The sequence below is a fragment of the Rhincodon typus genome, chromosome 5, assembly GCF_021869965.1.
Source record: "Rhincodon typus isolate 14 chromosome 5, sRhiTyp1.1, whole genome shotgun sequence".
NCBI lineage: Eukaryota > Metazoa > Chordata > Chondrichthyes > Orectolobiformes > Rhincodontidae > Rhincodon > Rhincodon typus.
In genome coordinates, this window is record NC_063336.1 from 114946775 (window position 1) to 114967164 (window position 20390).

Here is a 20390-nt window from a genome sequence, read left to right on the forward strand (position 1 = left end):
TAGAAATGTCTGTTCAGATTTATTGTGACATTCAAATAATTGTTTTGAACAACTGTCTGCAGTTTTGTCATTTCCACCCCCCTCAAGTCTCATTGAACTAATATCAGAAGTGAGATTTACATCATTTTCCATTTCAGAAACCTAGGGACATCAAACAGTCCCAGGTTATTCAAGGTGTACTTAACCAATGTGACATTTCTTATATCAGCCATCTTTGGGCCTTGAGTACAAGTACTAATTAGCATCAAATTTGTGTTTTTTTTGATATGCATCTATGTCCTCAAGGAATTGATATAAGTCTGTCCAACTCACTTTCACCAAGAATAGTATTAACTTGCATATAGGAGATTTTCATTTTGTTAGCCTGGTTTGAATTAAAGTCCAACTCACATAAAAACCAAATGTCATTTGTCTTTGTTTTATATTGCTGCAGCATCTCTAAACTGTCAGTCTGTTCCCCCGTTCCAATTTTACAGCTTTAATAGCCTTTCCATATTGATTCCTATCTGTGCTTCCTGAAGTCCAAGTTCTGTAAACTATGGTGTATCACGTACATGACTAGCTTAGTTGTCATCACCAGACTGGTGGGCCACAAAGCTCCGTTGAAGAACTACTGCCCCAAGATAATCCTGGAAAGCCTTCTTTATTCATCTTTATTTTTTTTTATTATCAAATACATTATCAAATCTCTATCTTGCTTCTTTACGTTCATTTAGAATTCTTGTCTATGTTATCACCAAGATTTACATAATTTAAAGCTTTCTGTTGCTTCCCTCCTCTTAGTTATCAAGTAATATTGATGACTGCCTTCTCTCATCTACAATCTTGCTCCCTTTCAAAATCACCCACATCACCCCTACTAAAAGTAAAACTTGCGTCCGAGTTTACTGCTCCTTCATTTTCAACCTTCTGTTCCTCTCTAACTGTTGAGCAAATTACCCAAAGCCATCTTTTACACAGATCCTGGATTGAATCTCTCTAAGCAGGGTTAGGCACCATTTATAGCCCATTGTAATTGCTATAACCAAAAAAAAAATCACAAAAATGTGACTACCTATTGCTGAAAGAATCATAAAAGTTTACAGAAAGAGGTTATTTGCCTTGTAATGCCTTTGCTGACTCTTGGACAAAACAGTTTTGATTAGCCCCATAGTCCTGCTTTTTTGCCTGGAATCATGTAAGTTCCACTCATGTCTGTCCAAACTGTGCTTTAAAAATTTAGAAAATTAATTTTTAATCACAATTTAAGATGGAATGTTCCAGAATCTGCCATTCGTAGAAAAAAAAATCTTCACCCACCTCTACATTTTCTTCAGAAATGATTTTAAAGCAATGTCCTTTGATTATTGACTGCTCACTCAAGGGAATAGTTTTACTCCAGGTACTCTAATTAACCCATTCACCACCTTGAAACCTCTAGGTAACCTTATAACCTTCTCTGGTCCAAGTTAACAGTCTGATCTTTACCAGCATGTCCTCATAATTGAATTCACTATTCTCTGGCAGCATTCTGCTAAGTCTTTTCTGTATCCTTTTATATAGTCATTGCAACACAGGAGGTGTTCAGCCCAATGACTTCATGCCTCTCGGTAAATCAAATTAATCCCATTTCCCCACCTATCCCCTTTCTCAGGACTTTACATCTTTTCTAAAGGGTAGGGCCCAGAATTGTCCACAATACTCTGGTTAAGGCCAAAAACAGATTTATAAAGTCATAGCGTGTGTGCACTGCTTTTATATTTACCCCTTTATTCATAAACCCAAGTAACCATCTTATCAACTTGCTGTGCTACTTTTAAGAATTTACATTTTTGGAAACCAATGTGTCTCTCTTCATTTGCACTTTTTAGAATCCTAACATTTATCGTTACTATCTTCCTGTATTAGTCCAAAATGAATTACTTCATAATTTTCTATCTTGAACTCCATCAGCTATACTTTAATCCATTTCAGTACTGTCTGGCTTATCATGAAACCCATAATTATGTGTCACCATCTACTCCTTTGCCAAGTTTTGTATCATCAGCAAATCTTATAATACTGCTCCCTGCACTCAAGTTTAGGTCATTTAGAAAAATGCAAAGCATAATTAACCCAGAAGTGCCATCATTCACTGCAAACATCCATCCACTACCACCACCCTTTGTTCTCACTGGGTCAATTTCTTAGCCTATTTTCCTTTAACACCTTGGGCTCCTAGCTTCTTAATAAACTTAATAAATAGTTCTGAGGAAGAGTCACCGGACCTGAAACGTTAACTCTGTTTTCTCCTTCACAGATGCTGCCAGACCTGCTGAGCTTTTCCAGCAACTTTGTTTTTGTTCTTAATAAACTTCCTGTGTGACACTTTGTTGAATGCCTTTAAGTTATTTTGTACATACTCTGCACTACCTTGATGAATGTTTTCTGTTACCCTGTCAAATTAGTCAGGCATGATTTGCTTTTAACAAATCTATGCTGGCTCTCCTTGATTAAACTATGTCTTTCCAAAGTAAATCATATTTTGTCCTTAACAGAGTTTTTCAATAAGTTCCTTAATTAGGCTGTTTGGTCAGTGGTTTTCTGGTTTATCCCTCTCCCTTGCTTGAACTGAATACTGGTAAACATTAGCAACCCTTAAGTCCTCCACACTCTAGCTCCACTATATTGCCCACTGCCCACCTCCTCAGGTAATCCAGTTGAAATTTTATCTGAGCCTTCAGGGAACTTTCGTCAACATAGAACTTTGATATATCCTACCCCATGTCATGTCCTACTACTTCATCTCACAATTGGTAGCCTAGAATTGTCCAGAACTGAGATTCCCAAGTCTCTCTATCTGCCCTCCTCCTTTTAGGGCCCACCTTCAATCCACTACTTTTGGCTTGGGACGATGTTTTATACATTTCTGATGGGCACATTTGAACATTTCTCCACATTAAAAGATACTGCATTAGCTTTTTGTAACAGCTTAGTTGATTCAAGTAACATTTGGTGAATCATCTTTATAGCCTTTCCAAAGAGAATTACATTAATGGATTTTGAACAAAGCTGAGAGTTATGCGCATCCCTTTTTTATTACAAGTAACTTTTGGCAACTTAACCATAGGCACAGAAATTGATTAGTTGAGCAACTTATTGACAACAATAGTTGGACAGAAATATCACAACTGAAGATACCTAGAAATATCCTGATCTATATTAACAACTCACTTTATTAGAGATTTCTTGTACGTAATTTTAATTGAGATTAGTGACATTTGTTTTCTACAGAATGGAGTGCAGTGACATCACAAACATTTGTGTATTGTTTTCTCCTGTCAATAGTCATTTATCAGGAAAAATTAAAAAAAACTTTAAACTTTCATTTAACTTATCTTCTATGATCTGTACAATTTATGCTATACATAATAGTGCTGTCTCAATCTCTGAAGCAAACCATTTTTATAAAGTAATTTATATATGGTACTTTGCTTTCCTGGTGTATTTCAATAAAACAATGAATTTATACTTGCATAAATGGATTGTTTTGAAATTATTTAGAAGTGGATCAAGGGAGACGCTGAATAGGCTGGGCCTTTTTTCCCTGGAGCGTCAGAAGCTGAGGGGTCTCCTTAAAGCGGTTTATAAAATTATGAGGGGCATGGATAGGGTGAATAGACAAGGTTGTTTTCCTAGGGTAGGGGAGTCCAAAACTAGAGGGAATAGGTTTAAGGTGAGTGGGGAAAGATTTAAGGAGGACCTGAGTGGTAACTTTTTCCACACAGAGGGAGGTGCGTGGATGGAACAAGCTGCCAGAGGAAGTGATGGAGGCAGCTACAAGTACAACATTCAAAAGGCAAGTGGATGGGAATATGAGTAGAAAGGGTTTAGAGGGATATAGGTCAAATGGAACTAGGTCAGATTGGGATGTCTGTTCAGCACAAACTAGTTGGACTGAAGGGTCTGTTTCTGTGCTGTATGACTCCGACTGTAAGTTAACTGTTTTGAACAAAGCCACAGGGATCCTGGTAGAGGATTCCAAAGATGTGCAATTCCTCTGATCTTAGGTATATATAGAAAAAAAAACTATTTGCCTTTATTAAGACCACTGGAACAAGCATTCAACCATTTGTATCATGGTCCCCTAAGTGGATTTGATGAAATCCACAAAATCTGTTCTGCAGGGTAACTAACTTTAGAAAACCTCTGAACAAATTAAATTCCCTGAAATTTCTCACTGACTTTATGGACAACTTTGAAGAGCTTCAGATGTATGAGCTAGATTTTTACTCACATTTGATTGATTGAAATCAGCACTTTAAATCACTATGTTGCAAACAGCACTTTGTTATCTATGTTTACAACATCAAATGATTTGGAATTAATCAAAAATAGTAACTTTCTTTATGTTTTTTATCTGATATGTGCATTTTGTAGAATCTCTGAATATTTATAAACATAAGATGGCCTTGTTCATTTGTTATTAGGCAAAAGATCTGGTATCTTGTATGAGCTAATTGTGATCTACTTTTAATTTTTCCTCAGAACTTCTGTCTTAAACCTGGAAAGACAAATGAGTCACCAAATGTTAATAATTTGAGGTCAACAAGCTCCATAGAGGGAACTTTTTAACTTCAGTGGAAAATCTTTTGAAATTTAATATAATTGTTTATATCTAGAAGTTCTAATTTCAAATATAAGATGGTATCTGATATTGCAATTAAAAGGCTTGTCATTTCCAGTGGCAAATAACATGTCACACATTAGGGAGGCGATGGCCTTGTGGAATTGTTGCTGGACTGTTAATCCATTGACCTAGATAATGTCCTGGGGACCCAAACTCCAATCCTGCCATGGCAGACAGTGGAAATTGAATTAAATCAATATGTGGAATTAAGAGTCAAGATGACAATGAATTCATTTTCAATTGTTGGAAGAACCCACTGGTTCACTAATGGAGAAAACTGCCATCCTTACCTGGTCTAGTCCATATGTGATTCCAGACCAACAGCAATGTGGTTGACTCTGACCTGCTCCCTGGACAATAAATGCTGACCTAGCCAGTGATGCCCTCATCCCCTGAATGAATTTTTAAAACATGCCTAGCAGAGAAAGGAGTAAATGATAGGTAGAGATGGAACCCAGAGAGACAGAACAGCACTGGGCTAACAAAGGGACGGATAATGGTGAGCTGGGGAGGAAGAAAATGGTTGGCTGTAATGATAGCAGCCCGTTTGATAGCAGGGACTGGGTAAAGGACAGGGATGGAAGTGATCAGGCTCTAATATTATTGAACTCGATGTTGAGTCCTGAAGGCTGCAGGGTCCCCAAGCAGAACATAAAATGCTGTTCCTCCCACTTGCACTGAGCCTCACTGGAGCACTGCAACAGGCCAGAGACAGAAGTGTTGGCCAGGGAACATAGTGGTGCATTGAAGTGATCGGCAACCAGAAGCTCAGGTCATTTTTTTCAGACCGAACACACGTGTTCTGCAAAGCAGTCACCTGCAAGTAACAAGTCAGGTCTGTGAACGGAATCAACACTTCCAACAACACTTAAGAAGCTTGATACCATCCAGGTCAAAGCAGCCCACTTGATTGGCATCCTATCTACCACCTTCAGCATACACACTGCATCAGTGGGAGTGAATTATTTGCAACATCCACTGCAGTAATTCACCAAGATTCCTTCAACATCTAGACCTGTGGCCTCCATCACAAGGCAGCAGATACATGGGAATTTCTGGTCGTTATGTTCCCCCCAAATCACACAGCACGGGGCGGTACAGAGGCTCAGTAGTTAGCTCTGCTGCCTCACAGCGCCAGAGACCCAGGTTCGATTCCATCCTCAGGCGACTGTCTATGTGAAGTTTGCACATTCTCCCTGTGTTTGCGTGGGTTTCCTCCGGGCGCTGTGGTTTCCTCCCACAGTCCAAAGATGTGCAGGTTACGAAGATTGGCCATGCCCAAAATGGCCGGGGATGTGCAGGTTAGGTGGGTTGGCCATGCTAAATTGCCCAGTGTTCAAGGATGTGTAGGTTAGGTGGGTTAGCCATGGGAAATGCAGGATGATAGGGACAGGGTGAAGGGGGTTGGTGGTGGGGTGGGGGGAGTACTCTCAGTGGCATGCTTTTTGATGTGGATTTGTTGGGCCGAATGGCCTGTTTCCACACCAGGGATTCTGTGGATTCACACAGCTGTCTCGGAATTGTATCGCCGTTCCTTCTGCCACTGGGTCGAAATCATGGAACTCATTTTCCTAACAGCCTTGTATACCCCTAATGATCAAAGTATTGCAGTGGTTTCAGGTTCTTCTCCGGCAGTTAGCGATTGGAAAGCCTGCAAATCCATCCAACACTTCACGCTATTGTCTACGTTTGCAGAAACGTAGAACAAACAATTTACTGTTACATAGGGGCTGTCCTGAAAGACGATATATAAATAGTATAAATAAATTCCCTTAACTGCGTATGCCGTTTATCAACAGTTTAACGATCACCAATGGTGAGTTGGAGAATGATCATGGAAATTCAGTCCCGTAATTCTTTTGTGGAATTAAAATCTTAAATCCTTGATAATATTTATGAACCAGAAAGGATCTGAGAGTCCTCTCTCATTGGCATAGGCTGCACGTTTAATACAATCAATTAATTACGATATTTCAAAAATTAAAAAGGCACGGTTTCAGTTTCTTTTTTCAGTCTCTCCTTCAAAACAAAGTGTGCTCGCGTTGCTTTGTGCCGTCCGCAATAGCGAGTTGCAGTAGATCGAGGCCAGCGCCAGAGTTAGTATTAGGTAATCCCGGAAGAAAGGCTATCTATTACAGGAAGGGACAATATGGACTGTCGAGCTGTTCTGAGAGAAGCAGAATCCCAATTCCAGAAGCAGAAGTTCGGAACTGCAGAAGAGTTTTACACCCGGTTCATTCTTCATTGCACTGACGGTGAATGGAAAAAGTGAGTCTTAACCCTTTAGGCGTAGACTGGTAACAGAGAATTAACCATATCGTGGAATCTTCCTCTGTATGGCTGTGAAAGGAGGTAAAACTACGACTGCGTCCAACTGCAATAAAACTAGTAAATTGCAGCTCAAATTGTAGATATTTTTCAATTAACCTGTTCAGGGATATTATTACAGACATCTGTATGTATTTATTTCAAAAATAAACTTTATTCATTAAAAATATCTTGGTATATATACATAGTCACTGAAGCAGTTCGGTTCTGTACAGTAGCATATCAAGGAAGCAAATAAACATTAGAGTTTGATTCTGTCCAAACAAATTAAAGATCTCCCTCACATGTACAGAACTAAATTTACAGGCAGTGGGGCATGAGGGGTGGGAGTCTGATAACTGAATGGACCCCCATTTACCTTCAGCCAAAAGACCTCAGACTGTGGTCTTTCCCCACTGTGCCTTGACGACAGCTGGCCCCAAGCTTTAGTGCGTCCCTCAGCATGTAGTCCTGGACCTTGGAATGTGCCAGTCTTAAACTTGGGTCTCTTGGTCTAGGGTATAGAAACTACCACTGCACCATAAGATTGGAGACTAGACCTCTATTTTGTAGGATCACTTCTCTTTCTGAAGAAGGGTCCCGACCTGAAACATCAACTTTTCTGCTCCTCTGATGCTGCCTGGCCTGCTGTGTTCCTCCAGCTCCACACTGTGTTATCACCCTCTAATAGTGATCCTGGTTACTCTCTCTCACACACACCCCCTTTATGTTGTTCGCCTTTTACTGAGTAAACTGCTGTTATTTGGACCACTTTCAATTTCGGATACTGTATTTACCCCCAATGATTCAGTTTCCTCTAATCTGGGCAGACCAAAGGCAGATGGGCTGATTGTTTTGCTGAACAACTCCATTCAGAGACAAGCTGGACCATGAGCCTCTGATCATTTTAAATGCACCAACCCACACCCACTGACTGCTTAGTCTCCTGCTGTAATGGAGCTGAATGTGAGCAGAAGGAATAGCATCAAAGAATCCCGACAGTGCGGAAGAGGCATTTTGGCCCATCAAGTCCGTACCAACCCTCCGAACAACATCCCACCTGCCACCTCTATCCCTGTAACCCTGAATTTCCCATGGCTAATCCACCTAGCCTGCACATTACTGGACACTATGGCTAATTTATCATCCACTCAATCTGCACATCTTGGAATAGCACATTGTTTTACAATTTTAGATTTAGCAGCAAGATCAACAATTGAGATCACAACACTATTGTCATTTTCTTCAGGCATGCTGACTGGTAATAATTCTGTTGTTGCCTTTCAGATCTTCTCTAGACCATTCTTTTGTTTCTTTAACTGTTCTGCTCTTGCCTCAAAACATCATGCTAATTTGATATTTAATGCCTCCTACCTTCAACCTATTACACACATTCCACTTTGTTCTCCCTGTACCATCCTACATTTCATTTTTCCCCATCCCTACATATTTTTATAAACTTAGTAAATATTTATCTTCTTCCAGTGACAGACCTGATATCTTAAGTGTCTCTCTCTCTCTCTCTGCTCAGAATTGCCTGACGTTTCCAACATTTTTTGTTTTTATTATACATTGGCATTTTTTTTTTCTCTAGATACTAACCTAAATGGAAAAATTTCTGAGGGACACAATCTCCACAAGGAGAGGCAAGGATTAATCAAGGATAGTCAGCAAGACTTTGTCAAGGCGAGATAATGTCTGATGATGGAGTTTTATGGAGATGATTACATCTGTGGATAGTGCAGTGAATGCAGTCTATGTAGTCTTAGGTAAGGAGTTTGCTAAGATCACTTTGGAGAGGGTGATGGTCAAAGGTTATTTTTGTGATTTGGAAACCTGGTCAGTAGTACACCACAGCATTCAGTTCTTTGTCCCTTGATGTTTGCACTGTACATTAATGATTAGACATGAATGTAGGGAGTTTGATCAGCAAGTTCACACTCAACATGAAAACTGGTGGTGTGGTAGATATTGGGGAGGAAAGCCTTAGACTATGGGTCAATATAGATGGATTTGTCAGATGTGTATCATAGTGGAAAATGCAATTTAATTCTGAAAAAAGAGAGGAGAACTTGAGAAAACTAACAAGTTAGAGGTGTACATGATGAGGAGTGGTAGTATCCTGGAAGATACAGAGAATCAGAGAGCATGTACACAGATCCTTGAAGGTAGCAGGACAGGTCAATATTTAAGTTTATATTCCATGCCTGCGACTAATAAAGACAAGGACAGGAAGGTTATGATGGAGCTATAGAAGACATCTGGAGCTGGAGCACTGTGCGCTGTTCTGGTCATCACACCAGAGGAATGATGTGATTGCACTGTAGAGGGTGCAGGGGAGATTCACTAGGATGATGACTGGGCTGGAGTATTTCAGCCCAGAAGAGAAATTACACACAGGTTATTTTCCTTAGAGCAGAGTAGACGGAGGGAGACATGACTGAAGTGTGAGAAATTACAAGGGACACAGATAGGAAGAGATTTTTTCCCCTTGGTAGAGGGACCAATAACGAGAGGGGCATAGATTTAAGGTAAAAGGCAGAACTTTTAGAGGGGATTTAATGAAGAAATGTTTTCACTCAGCGAGTGGTCAGAATCTGGAACTCACTTATCTGAAAGTGTGGGGGAGAAGGGGAACATCACAACATTTTAGTAGGATTTAGAGGATCACATGATGCACCATGGTGCAGCAGTAGAGTTTCTGTCTCTGAGCAGAAGGCATGGGTTCAAGTCCCACCCAAACAAGTAGAATATTATAACACATCTGATCATTAAAAAAAATCTTCAAGGCACAGGGCAGATGGTGGAAAATGGGACTAGTTTAGATAGGTGCTTGATAACAGACGTCAGTCAGAATGGAAGAAAAGGGCCTCCTTTGTAACTATATTTCCCATTCAAACATGTGGTTCATCTTACATTTCTGTTAAATATTTATAGAGCAACTAATTTTCTTTAAAAAAAGAGAATAAACCAATAAAAGTCCCATTTAACTTTTGCTTTCAGTCTGTATCTGAACAAAAGAGGATTAGATACTTCATAATTCAAATCACTAGGATTCAGTTTCTTAAATCTTACTTATGTCCATCTCATAACGAAAGCACGTCATGCATTTGATCCAGTGGCAAAGTGATAATTTTCTGAGTTATCTCATCTACCAAAATTCACATTAGAAGTTTGGCCACACATGGCAACTGATTTTCCAACCATTTATTACAGGTTAATAGTCAGAAAATTACAATTGAAGATTGATGTTAGTAATGATGTCTTACCAACTAATAACACTTTTTCTTGTTCAGCAAATGCTGTGCCAAGGACCTGGCTAATGCATATAACAACAGAGGCCAAATCAAGTACTTAAGAGTAGACTTTTACGAAGCCATGGATGATTACACATTAGCAATTCAAACCAAAGAAGATTTTGAAGTTCCTTATTACAATCGAGGATTGATACGTTATAGACTAGGTAACATTTAGCTTTTACATTATGTTTCCACAGTAGAATATTGAAACTAATTGTCAGATTAGATTATTAATCATACGTTTTTGACATCAACTGTTTTAAATTGTCTTCAGCTCACATTTCACAGTACTTGTGATCACACTGAGATTGGTCACTGGACCCAAAACATTAACTCTGATTTCTCCCCACAGATGCTGCCAGACCTGCTGGGCTTTTCCAGCAATTTCTGTTTTTGTTAGAATTTGAAAAGATGGCTTTGCCTCCCACTTGCAGAGTTTTGTGCCTATGCACTATTTGCCTTGGTTCTGACCAATGTTTTTGTACGGAGGCCCCAAAAAGCACCTCCTATGATCACATGAACTCATTAACACCAATGCAGTTTTCTGATCAGAAAGAACCTTTGTGAAATAACTTCTTTTCAGGAAATTTCTGAACAAATGTCCTAAATATTTGAAACTTACAATTTCGATCTCTGATTATCTTGTTAAAATAGTGACTGCCTCTTCAGTCACCAATCTCCTAAACACAGCTCCAGCTGAAACAGGGTCATTTCAGTGAACCTTGAGCTTAATACACAGCGTTCAAAGGAGCAGAGAACAACACTAGTGACACCCAGTGGCTATTCTATTTCAAACAAGTCATCCAAACTGAGTGGTTACTTCAGAGAAACTTTCCTTCCTCCTTGAAGAGGGACAAGACAAGAAAAAAGATACAATTAAAATAAAACATTCACACCTTAGCTCAAGACTTAGGCACGAATATGAGAATATTTCAGCTCATTATTTCTTAAATGTTCAAATTCAGAAGAAATCCAAGGATCTCCGGGAAAAGGCAAAGGTACTAGTATTAATCTTCTAGATAGTTCTACTAGTTTTTTTTTTGCAGAGTTGAGTCTGAATCATTCCCAGGAAAGCCTGAGCAAAAATGGTTTGGAGTAACCAATAGATCACCATGCGCAGTCTGAGGTCCAAGTATGGGTTCTCTTGTTTTAAGCTCAAGGACACTGTGGAAATCACAGTAAATTGTTGAGATGTGTAAATTGGTGAGGTCAGTTAGTCAGTAGATGGATTACGAATGTTGGACTGTAGATCAGAAAAGTGAATGAGGACTCCAGACAGTCATTACAAAAACTAGGATGTCTGCTCAGAAACAAACTGTTTCCTACCTTACCTTTTCCATTCTAGATCATAACTTGATCAGAGAAGGGTGAAGCCATTAAAAAAATACCATCTTTTACTTTTAATTGTTCTGTACTTATTTCTAATTCATCAGTTGTTCACTTTGGCAAAAAAAAATAAAAAATAGAAATTTACTGTCAAGCATACTTTTATATCAAAAGTTTTATAAGCCACCACGGCGCCTACATCAATGACAAACTGAGTAGAATTAAAACAGAATGACTGGAGAATTGCAAGTTGGAGAGGGGCCTAGGTATAAATCACAAAATGTTTGCATGCAAGTACAGCAAGTAACTAAAAAGCGCTAATGGGATGCTATACTTTATTTCAAGAGGAATTGAGTATAAAAGTGAAGAAATTATGCTTCAGGTATACAGAGCAATAATGAGACCACATTTTGACTAATGTGTGCAGTTTTGATCTCCTTGTTTACGTGAGGATGTAAATGCGTTGGAGGTGGCTTATCAGAGGTTTACTGAATTGGAACCTGAAATGAACAACTTCTTTTATGAGGAAAGGTTAGACTGAACTTATTTCACTGGAGTTTAGCAAAAGTGTGAAGTGATTTGGTTGAAGCTTATCAAATCCAGAGTAGTCTTGACAAAGGGCTCACTTTCTAAAGATTCGAAGATGCCCTTTTAGGGGAGAGATCAAAGAATTGTTTTCTGATAGACGGTTGAGACACTTTGGAACTCTGCCTCAGAGGACTGTGGAGGTGGAGACATTGAATATTTTTTAAGCTTCAGAAAGATATACTGGGTGATACGGTGATTCAGTGGTTAGCACTACTGCCTCACAGCACCAGGGACCCGGGTTCGGTTCCACCCTGGGGTGACTGTCTGTGTGGAGTTTGCACGTTCTCCCCATATCTGTGTGGGTTTCCTCCGGGTGCTCCGGTTTCCTCCCACAGTCCAAAGGTGCAGGTAAGGTGGATTGGCCATGCTAAATTGTCCCATAGTGTCCAGGGATGTGCAGGCTAGGTGAGTCAAACATGGGAAATGCAGGGTTACAGGAATAGGGTGGGGTGGGGAGGTGGGTCTGGGTAGTATGCTGTTTGGAGGGCCAGTGTGGACTCAATGGGCCAAATGGCTGCTTCCACACTGTAATGATTCTATGATTCTATATTCCTGTTAGACAAAGGAATCAAAGTCTAAGGTAAATGGAAATGTGGAATTCAACGCACAAACAACTAAGCCCTGGTTTTATTGAATGTCAGAAGTTGGCCCAGGGATCCAAATGGCCTACTTCCAACTCATGTTTGTGTAAATCCTAATTTTTCAGTTGTTAATTGGAGCTTCCATGTCTCCCTGCAGAACCTGCCTCCAGAACATTATTACCTTACATTTCTCAAATATTCGTTTTCTTTCAACAACTCTGAATTCTTCAAATGCCAGGTTCAATCAAAACGCTGGTCCAATTTCTTGGAAGGAACCTCCTGACAGCTGTCTTCTACTTCTGGACAAGATAGAAGCCAGAACTTATCCAATAGGCAATCATTCATTCACCTCTAGCCACCAAACTTCTTCTCTATTTGCTGATAGTTCTAAAATCAGAACTCCTTCGAATTTGTGTTCCATTCCTATTATAGTCTAAAACATGTTGTCCTGTATGTTCCCTTCCTCCCGACATTTCCAATGTGCTGATAACGTTTATACAGGCTTGTATTTTGTAACTCACTTCTACATTTATATTTCCTTTTACTTTTTCTTTGGTTTTTTATTTCTTGAGCTGGGAGGTTCCAAACTAGCATTTTTTCTCATTTATTGGTTTTCTCCCTTCAGCTTTGATTACGTCCCATGCTATGATTCTTGATGCTTTGTTCCTTCTTGAGCAACTATGATGCAGTACAATAAGATCTACAAAGGCTACATCCTACAGTGTTGGTGCTTCTTTTGACTGAGACCATTAAAATTTGTTGGGAGTGACCACTGCATTGTTCTTGTGGACTTGCAAACCTCTATCCTCATGGTGAAGGTACTTTCCACTGTTATGTGGTACTACCATCTTCCTGATGAGAAATTTTGAACAGATCTGGTAACTGAAGACTGCGTATCCATGAGGCATTGTGGCTGTCAGCAGCATCAACAGACTTGTACTCCAATACAGTCTGCAACTTTATGGCCCTGTATGTTGCCCACTCAACTGTTACCAACAAGTCCTGTTTCAATGAAGAGTGCAGGAGGGCATGCCAGGAGTAGCATCAGGCATACCCAAAAATGAGGTGCTAATCTGGTGAAGCTACCAAACAGGACTGTTCGCATGCCAAACGGCAAAAGCAGCAAGTGATACACGGAGCTAAGCAAATCTACAACAAATGGATCAGATCTAAACTCTGCAATCCTGCCACATCTAGTCATGAATGGTGCTGGACAATGAAACAACTCATTGGAGGAGGAGATTTCACAAATATCCCCAATGACGGGGAAGCCCAGCAAATTAGTGCAAAATAGGTACTTGCAGCAGTCTTCAGCCAGAAGTGCCAGTGGATGATCCACCTCAGCCTCCTCCTCCAGAGGCCCCCAACATCATAGATGTCAGCCTTCAGCCCATTTGTTTCACGCTGCATGATATAACAAGGACTATGGGCCCTGACAACATTCCAACAAAAGTACTGAAGACCTGCGCTCAAAAACTTGCTGCTCCCCGATCCAAGCTCTTACAGTACAATTACAGACGCTGGCATACACCTGGCATTGACAATGTTAAAAATTGCCCAGGTTTGTCCTGTACAAAAAACAGGACAAATCCAACCTGGCCAATCACCGCCCCATCTCTCAACCATCAGTAAAGTGAAGGAAGGTGTCATCAGCAGTGCTACCAGGTAGCACCCGCACAGTTTGGGTTCTGCCAGAGCCACCCAGCTTCTGACAATGTTTAAACCAAGGCTGCTAAGAGCTGAATTCCAGACAGTGACTGCTCTTATATCAAGGGGCTAAGCAAAATACAAAGCATTGTGAATCAGTGGGAAAACTCTCTTCTGGTTGGAGTCATACCTGGCACACAGGAAGATGGTTGCGGTTGTTGGAGGTCAGTCATCTCAGCTCCAGCAAGTATCTGCAAGAGTTCCCCAGGGTAGTGCCCTAGACCCAACCATCTTTACCTGCTTCATCAATGACTTTTCCTCCATCATCAGGTCAGAAGTGGGAATGTTCACTGATGATTAGCCATGTTCAGCACTATTCATGACTCCTCAATCCATGTTGAAGTGCAGCAAGACATGGACAATATTTAGGTTTGGGCTGCCAAGTGGAAAGTAAAATTCATGCCACACAAGTGCCAGGTAATGACTATCTCCAACAAGAGAGAATATAACATCACCCCTTGATATTTGTTGGCATTGCCATCACTGAATCTCCACTATCAATATCATGGGCGTTACCATTGATCAGAAACTGAACAAGTCTTATAAATATTGTGGCCATAGAAGTCAGAGGTTAAAAGTCCTGCAGCGAGTAACTCACATCAAGTAACACTCAAGAAGCTTGACACCATCTGGGACAAGCAGCCCACTTGATTGGCAACACATCCATAAGCATCCACTGCCTTCACCATAGAGACCCAGTAGCAGCAATGTGTACCATCTACAAAAATTCACCATGACTCTTTAGACAATACCTTTCAAATCAGGATCACTAGCATCTAGAAGGACAAGGCCAGCAGGTATATGGGAACACCATCATCTGCAAGTTCCCCTCTGAGCTACTCACCATTCTGACTTGGAAATATATTGCCTTTCTTTTAGTGCCACTGAGTCATAATTCTGGAACTCCCTCCTCAATGACATTGTGGGTTCACCTGCACCAAATGGACTGTAATGGTTTAAGGCAGCAGCACACTGTACTTTCCCAAGGACATTTGAGGATAGGCAAAACATGCTGACCCAACCAACAATGGCCACATCCAGTAAATCAATTTTAAAAAGAAACTAATGTTCTGTGTCAGCTTCTGTAAATTAGGACTGACCTTGCCAGTCCTTTGAGTGTACAGTCTACCATCTGGTGGCTACGCAGTAGTTTGTTGTTCTGTCATTAACCCGGTACGCAGGTGAGTCAGAATGGACATGGAGTTCACTTTGATTAGAGCCAATGTGCATTTGTTTACAGATATTTCTGTTTGAAACATATTTCGATTGAGATGAAAATGCAGTTTTTTCCTTTCGATTTCCCAGAAAAAAGCCACTTGAGATTTCATTAAAATTAATGTATGCAAACCTTAATGTGTGCAGAACTTAATGTACGCAAAAGCTTGCCATTTTCACTCATCAATAACACCCAAGTCCCACTTTCAGAGCACACACTGTGCCTAGTTGGACATATATTATTGTCCCTTGGTGTTACTGAGTACCTTGGAATTCCTTAATTATTGTGGGAATACCATCACTTATAAAATCTGCAGCAAATCAAGGAAATAGCCCACTGCACCCTTCTCAGGATGACTAGACATAGATCATGAATAAAGCTTTACTGTGTCAGTGACATTCCAATTTTTTTTAAAGTTTGTAGAATAACCTTTCACACGGAGAAGAGTTCTGAGGAAGGGTCACTCGACCCAAAACGTTAACTCTGATTTCTCTCCACAGATGCTGCCAGACCTGCTGAGCTTTTCCAGCAATTTCTGTTTTTTCAACATTTCCCACTTATTTCTAACAATGCTGTATGGGATTTTTAATTACGAGTCTTCCGTAAACATAACTTTCACATTTTTTATAACATGAAACTACTGTAAACCTTAGCAGTTATGGAAAAAGTACATTATTCAGACATTACGTAAATCAAAAACCAAAATGACTTACTATTTTTTTCCTTTATAGGATTTTTTGACCAGGCATTGGAAGACTTCAGAAAAACATTGACTTTGAATCCAGATTTTAAAGATGCCAGATTGAGTCTTGAACAGACACTAATAGATAAAAATGAGAAAGCAAGTAGAGGATACTAAAGATATAGTAGCTGGATTACAAACATTGGTTTTAAGTGTACTATTTTTAACTTGTATATTTATTTTTAAATTGTGTTCCTAAATAATCCTTAAGTTTAAAGTTTATGAATGTACATTTAATGTTAGTGCAGGCATTGCTCAGGAATTTAGAGATTTTATGATTAAATCTTACAAAAAATCCCACAACTGGTCATATTGTTTTTGAATCCGATGCTGTTGTCTATGGATTGATACCAAACAGTTTCTATATCAGGAAAAAGGTGGTGTATTTTGGAGTGAGCCTGCATGTGTGTTGGACTATGAATGCAATCTAGTGTCCAAGCTGGAGATTAGGACACCAGAACATCATGTCCCAAAATGATATGTGTTATGGACCAGACCAGACCCCCTCAAAATTTTTTAAGGTAGCCTAGACCCTAACTATTTCTTATTTTAAAGGTAAACGTGAAGTGATGTTCCAGATGTGATGCGACTGGACAAAACACTTGACATTAAGCAAAATACAAATTATTTAAACACTATAGTTAAATTACAAAAAAAAGAAAGAGGAATTTTGAATAACTTAACTATTGGAAAACTTAATAGATACAGTATTTATTACTAATTAACTGTTCCAATATAGTAACATTCCATAAACACACCCCTTGGCAAAAGGTAAATTCAGACACAGATTCTTACAGGCAATTCTCCAATCCAGGAGGAAAAAACATCAAGAGAGATTTCAGAGAATGTAGCAACTAGGAATTGTTCTCTCTTCTGGGACCCAAACAGCTTCTGACTGCTACAGCTTAAAAACTCGATATGTGAGAACTGGCCTCACCCCTTTCATTGTTTCAACTGTTTCTAAAAAACCTAAAGGCCTCCCCTAATTGGTGACTTAGGCCATCTCCCATAGCCACTTTGTGCGATCTGTCTTTACAACCTCTCTTCAAAAAAAAAACACTCAGGACAAAATAACCTTTTTAAAATGACAGCATTGTCATATATATTATCAGGTGCAGCCAGATTGTATCATTACCTTTGTCACCACATTGTTACAAAGCCCAGGCCAGACAGCTGCATTTATGTTGTAATCTGGTTAAGCATCAGTAATCTTTACTTTTACAGTGGAAAAACCGAGAGATCCAGGGGGCTTATGATGAGACTATAGCCACAAGATACAATGGTTTTGAACAAACAACAATAAACTTTACAACACAATGTTAGAGCAGTAATACAACCTACTATACATGCACAACTTGTATTCTACCGTGCTGAATTAATGTTGTAAATGTGAGTAATGTGCTATGATCAAACACCCCATAGTGCACATCAAATGACAAATATGAACAAGACAGATCTTGTGGATTTCTCAGCAATTCCCCCAGACATTAATGAAAAAATGGGTCATTAATTCTCACAAAATTTCTTCCTTCCTCCCACAATGACAACTCCATCATGGATTGCCTCAGTGTTCTGGTTGATCATTCTCCCTTCCTGGGTCTCCACTCCCTTTGACTACAGTGCTCACAGGTTGGACTACAGAACTTCTCCAGCAGCCAGACTCAAAATGAGCCAGTTCTGCCTGAAGGGCCTCCCAGAGTTCTCATCTTGATCAATTATATAAAACAAATACTGTCTGAAAGCTTTTAAACCCAACCATGCCCCCACCAACTTACCCAACTTTCAGTTGTGCGGAACTATTAATGATTTTAGCCTTTTTCTGAGTTTCACATGGCTTCCCCACCATAGTGCCAGCAACTTTCCACTTTCTCAGAAGTCCAGAACTTCAGATTATTGACTCCAACACTTAGCTGCTTATTAATTTTTAAAAATTCATTCACGGGATGAAGGCATCGCTGGCTAGGCAGCATTTATTACCCAGAGGGCAGTTAAGAGTCAACCACATTGCTGTGGGTCTGGAGTCACATGTAGGCCACACCAGGTAAGGATGGCAGTTTCCTTCCCTAAAGGATATTAGTGAATGGGTTTTTCCAACAATTGACAATGGATTGATGGTTATCATTAGACTCTTAATTCTAGATATTTATTGAATTCAAATTCCACTGTCAGTCATGGTGAGATTCGAACCTGGGTCCCCAGAACATTATCTGGGTCTCTGGATTAACAGTCCAGCTAGAATACCACTAGGCCATCGCCTCCCCCAGTCCTGAGTTTTTGAGCACAGAGCTATTCAACTATTCTTAATTCCTCACCTAGTCCCCGATACAGAATCCACCTAGTAGTATAACAAATGGCAAAACTTCTAATGTGAAGTATGGTTCTTTTCTGGTTTCTCTCCCATATTCCATTTTCTCCTACTATGTCCTTTAAACTCCTCTTCAGTGACACCAAACTGTCCCAGGTGACTGTGATGATACTATGGCTTTAAGAGATCTATTCTATCCTGTTAGACAGAGGTACCAATATGTCTATTGAAAGCTCGTAAAGTAAACAGCTTGAACGACTTTGGGTTTTGTTTTTAAAAACGTTGAAACAATAGAAGCAGCCTGGATGGGTGTGGTCAAGTTTCCAGAGAACCAGGATTTTTACTTGTTTAGTTTTTCAGTAGCAGTTATTGCTAGATCTGCAGTACGTCTCTCCCGTTCTACACTCTTTCAGAGTTCTTTTGATGATTTTCCTCCTGGGCTGCTGGAGTTGCATGTGAGACAATCTGTTATCTAATTTGCCTTTTGCCAAGGGTGTCTTTATCGGATGTTACTATATTGGAACAGTTACTGTTTAGTAGCTCACTAATCTATTATTCTGTTTTGCTTTCCAATAGAGTTACAGCTAAATCAGTTCTTTCTTTTGTTGTATTTTAACTAGAGAGTATGAACAACATGTATTTTGCTTCAAATCTGGTAGTTTGTCCAATCAAATTACACCTGGAATGCAGAACCTTACACTTACCTTTAAAATGGGAAAAAGTTAGGGTCTAGGCTGTCTTCTTAGTAAATTTTGACAGGGTCTGGTCTGGTCTGATCCATAACATAACCTATTGAAAACCGTGCAAACCACTCCCAATCGCATGTAGACACCTAGTAACACTTGTAACGGTGTGTGCTGAATGTTACAATTCACACATCACTAGTTTCTGCCCATAAATACTGATTAAAAACAGATTCATACAACGTGACAGCTGATTTCTCTCAGCAGTTATTTTCTTGCATTTTTTTTACACTGTGCGTGAAGTTTTACAAACCAGTTTATAGCCTGTGTGCTTGCAACACATGAACATTTATGCTCATCATGAGTAAATCTCTTTGCATCATGTATATACCTGAAAAATAACCCACTGCATTCATAGTTCAAAGCTCATTGTCAGAAAGAGACAGCATGTTTGCTATGCCACTATAAACTTAACCATAAATGTTTCTTTTTCTGGTATGTTGGGTCCATTTCAATAAAAAAAAGCAAACTCTATCAGCAGGAGGGGCAAAATAACTAATTGTTTGACCTAACAGATATGACATCAACCTGTTCATACAACACAGTAGTCATTATTATGTAATCACTTTGAATTCGATGTGATTGTCTTTATATAGCTTCTTCTCAAGTTTCTCCTGAATCCTTTCTTGCCTTTATTAATAACTACCTCACAATGGTGTTGATAAATTTTGGACTGCTGCCTTAATTGGAAATATTTTTTATTTATCTATCACAGCCATGAATATTTTAAAAATGTCTGTCTGATCAGTACGAGCCTTTCCCTTTCTGGAGGAGACTGCCCAACTTTTCTGTTAGTTCAGACTTCTTGATTCTATTACCACCCTTCGGTTATGGAGCTAGATTCCCGTCTACTCTATGCAGATACCCCCTTCAATGTTGAAAATGTCTCTCAATCTCCTCTCAGCATTCTCCAAGGAAAATACATTGC

The 20390-nt window shown here is 39.6% G+C and overlaps 1 protein-coding gene across 1 annotated transcript; it reads left to right on the forward strand.

The window, feature by feature from the left end:
* The first annotated feature begins 6509 nt into the window (after nt 1–6509).
* On the forward strand, nt 6510–16711 carry ttc32 (tetratricopeptide repeat domain 32). Its single transcript, XM_020520034.2, has 3 exons — nt 6510–6916; nt 10252–10418; nt 16404–16711. The coding sequence occupies exons 1-3, from the start codon at nt 6798–6800 to the stop codon at nt 16529–16531; spliced, it is 414 nt and encodes a 137-aa protein (XP_020375623.1). The 5' UTR covers nt 6510–6797; the 3' UTR covers nt 16532–16711.
* Nucleotides 16712–20390: the final 3679 nt, after the last annotated feature.

What these genes read in the sequence shown, in the direction of transcription:
- ttc32 (XM_020520034.2), top strand. Translation starts at nt 6,798, where the DNA reads ATGGACTGTCGAGCTGTTCTGAGAGAAGCAGAATCCCAATTCCAGAAG. An exon ending in ACTGACGGTGAATGGAAAAA is followed by an intron (nt 6,917 to 10,251) that starts GTGAGTCTTAAC and finishes TTTCTTGTTCAG; the next exon opens with CAAATGCTGTGCCAAGGACC. An exon ending in ATTGATACGTTATAGACTAG is followed by an intron (nt 10,419 to 16,403) that starts GTAACATTTAGC and finishes TTTCCTTTATAG; the next exon opens with GATTTTTTGACCAGGCATTG.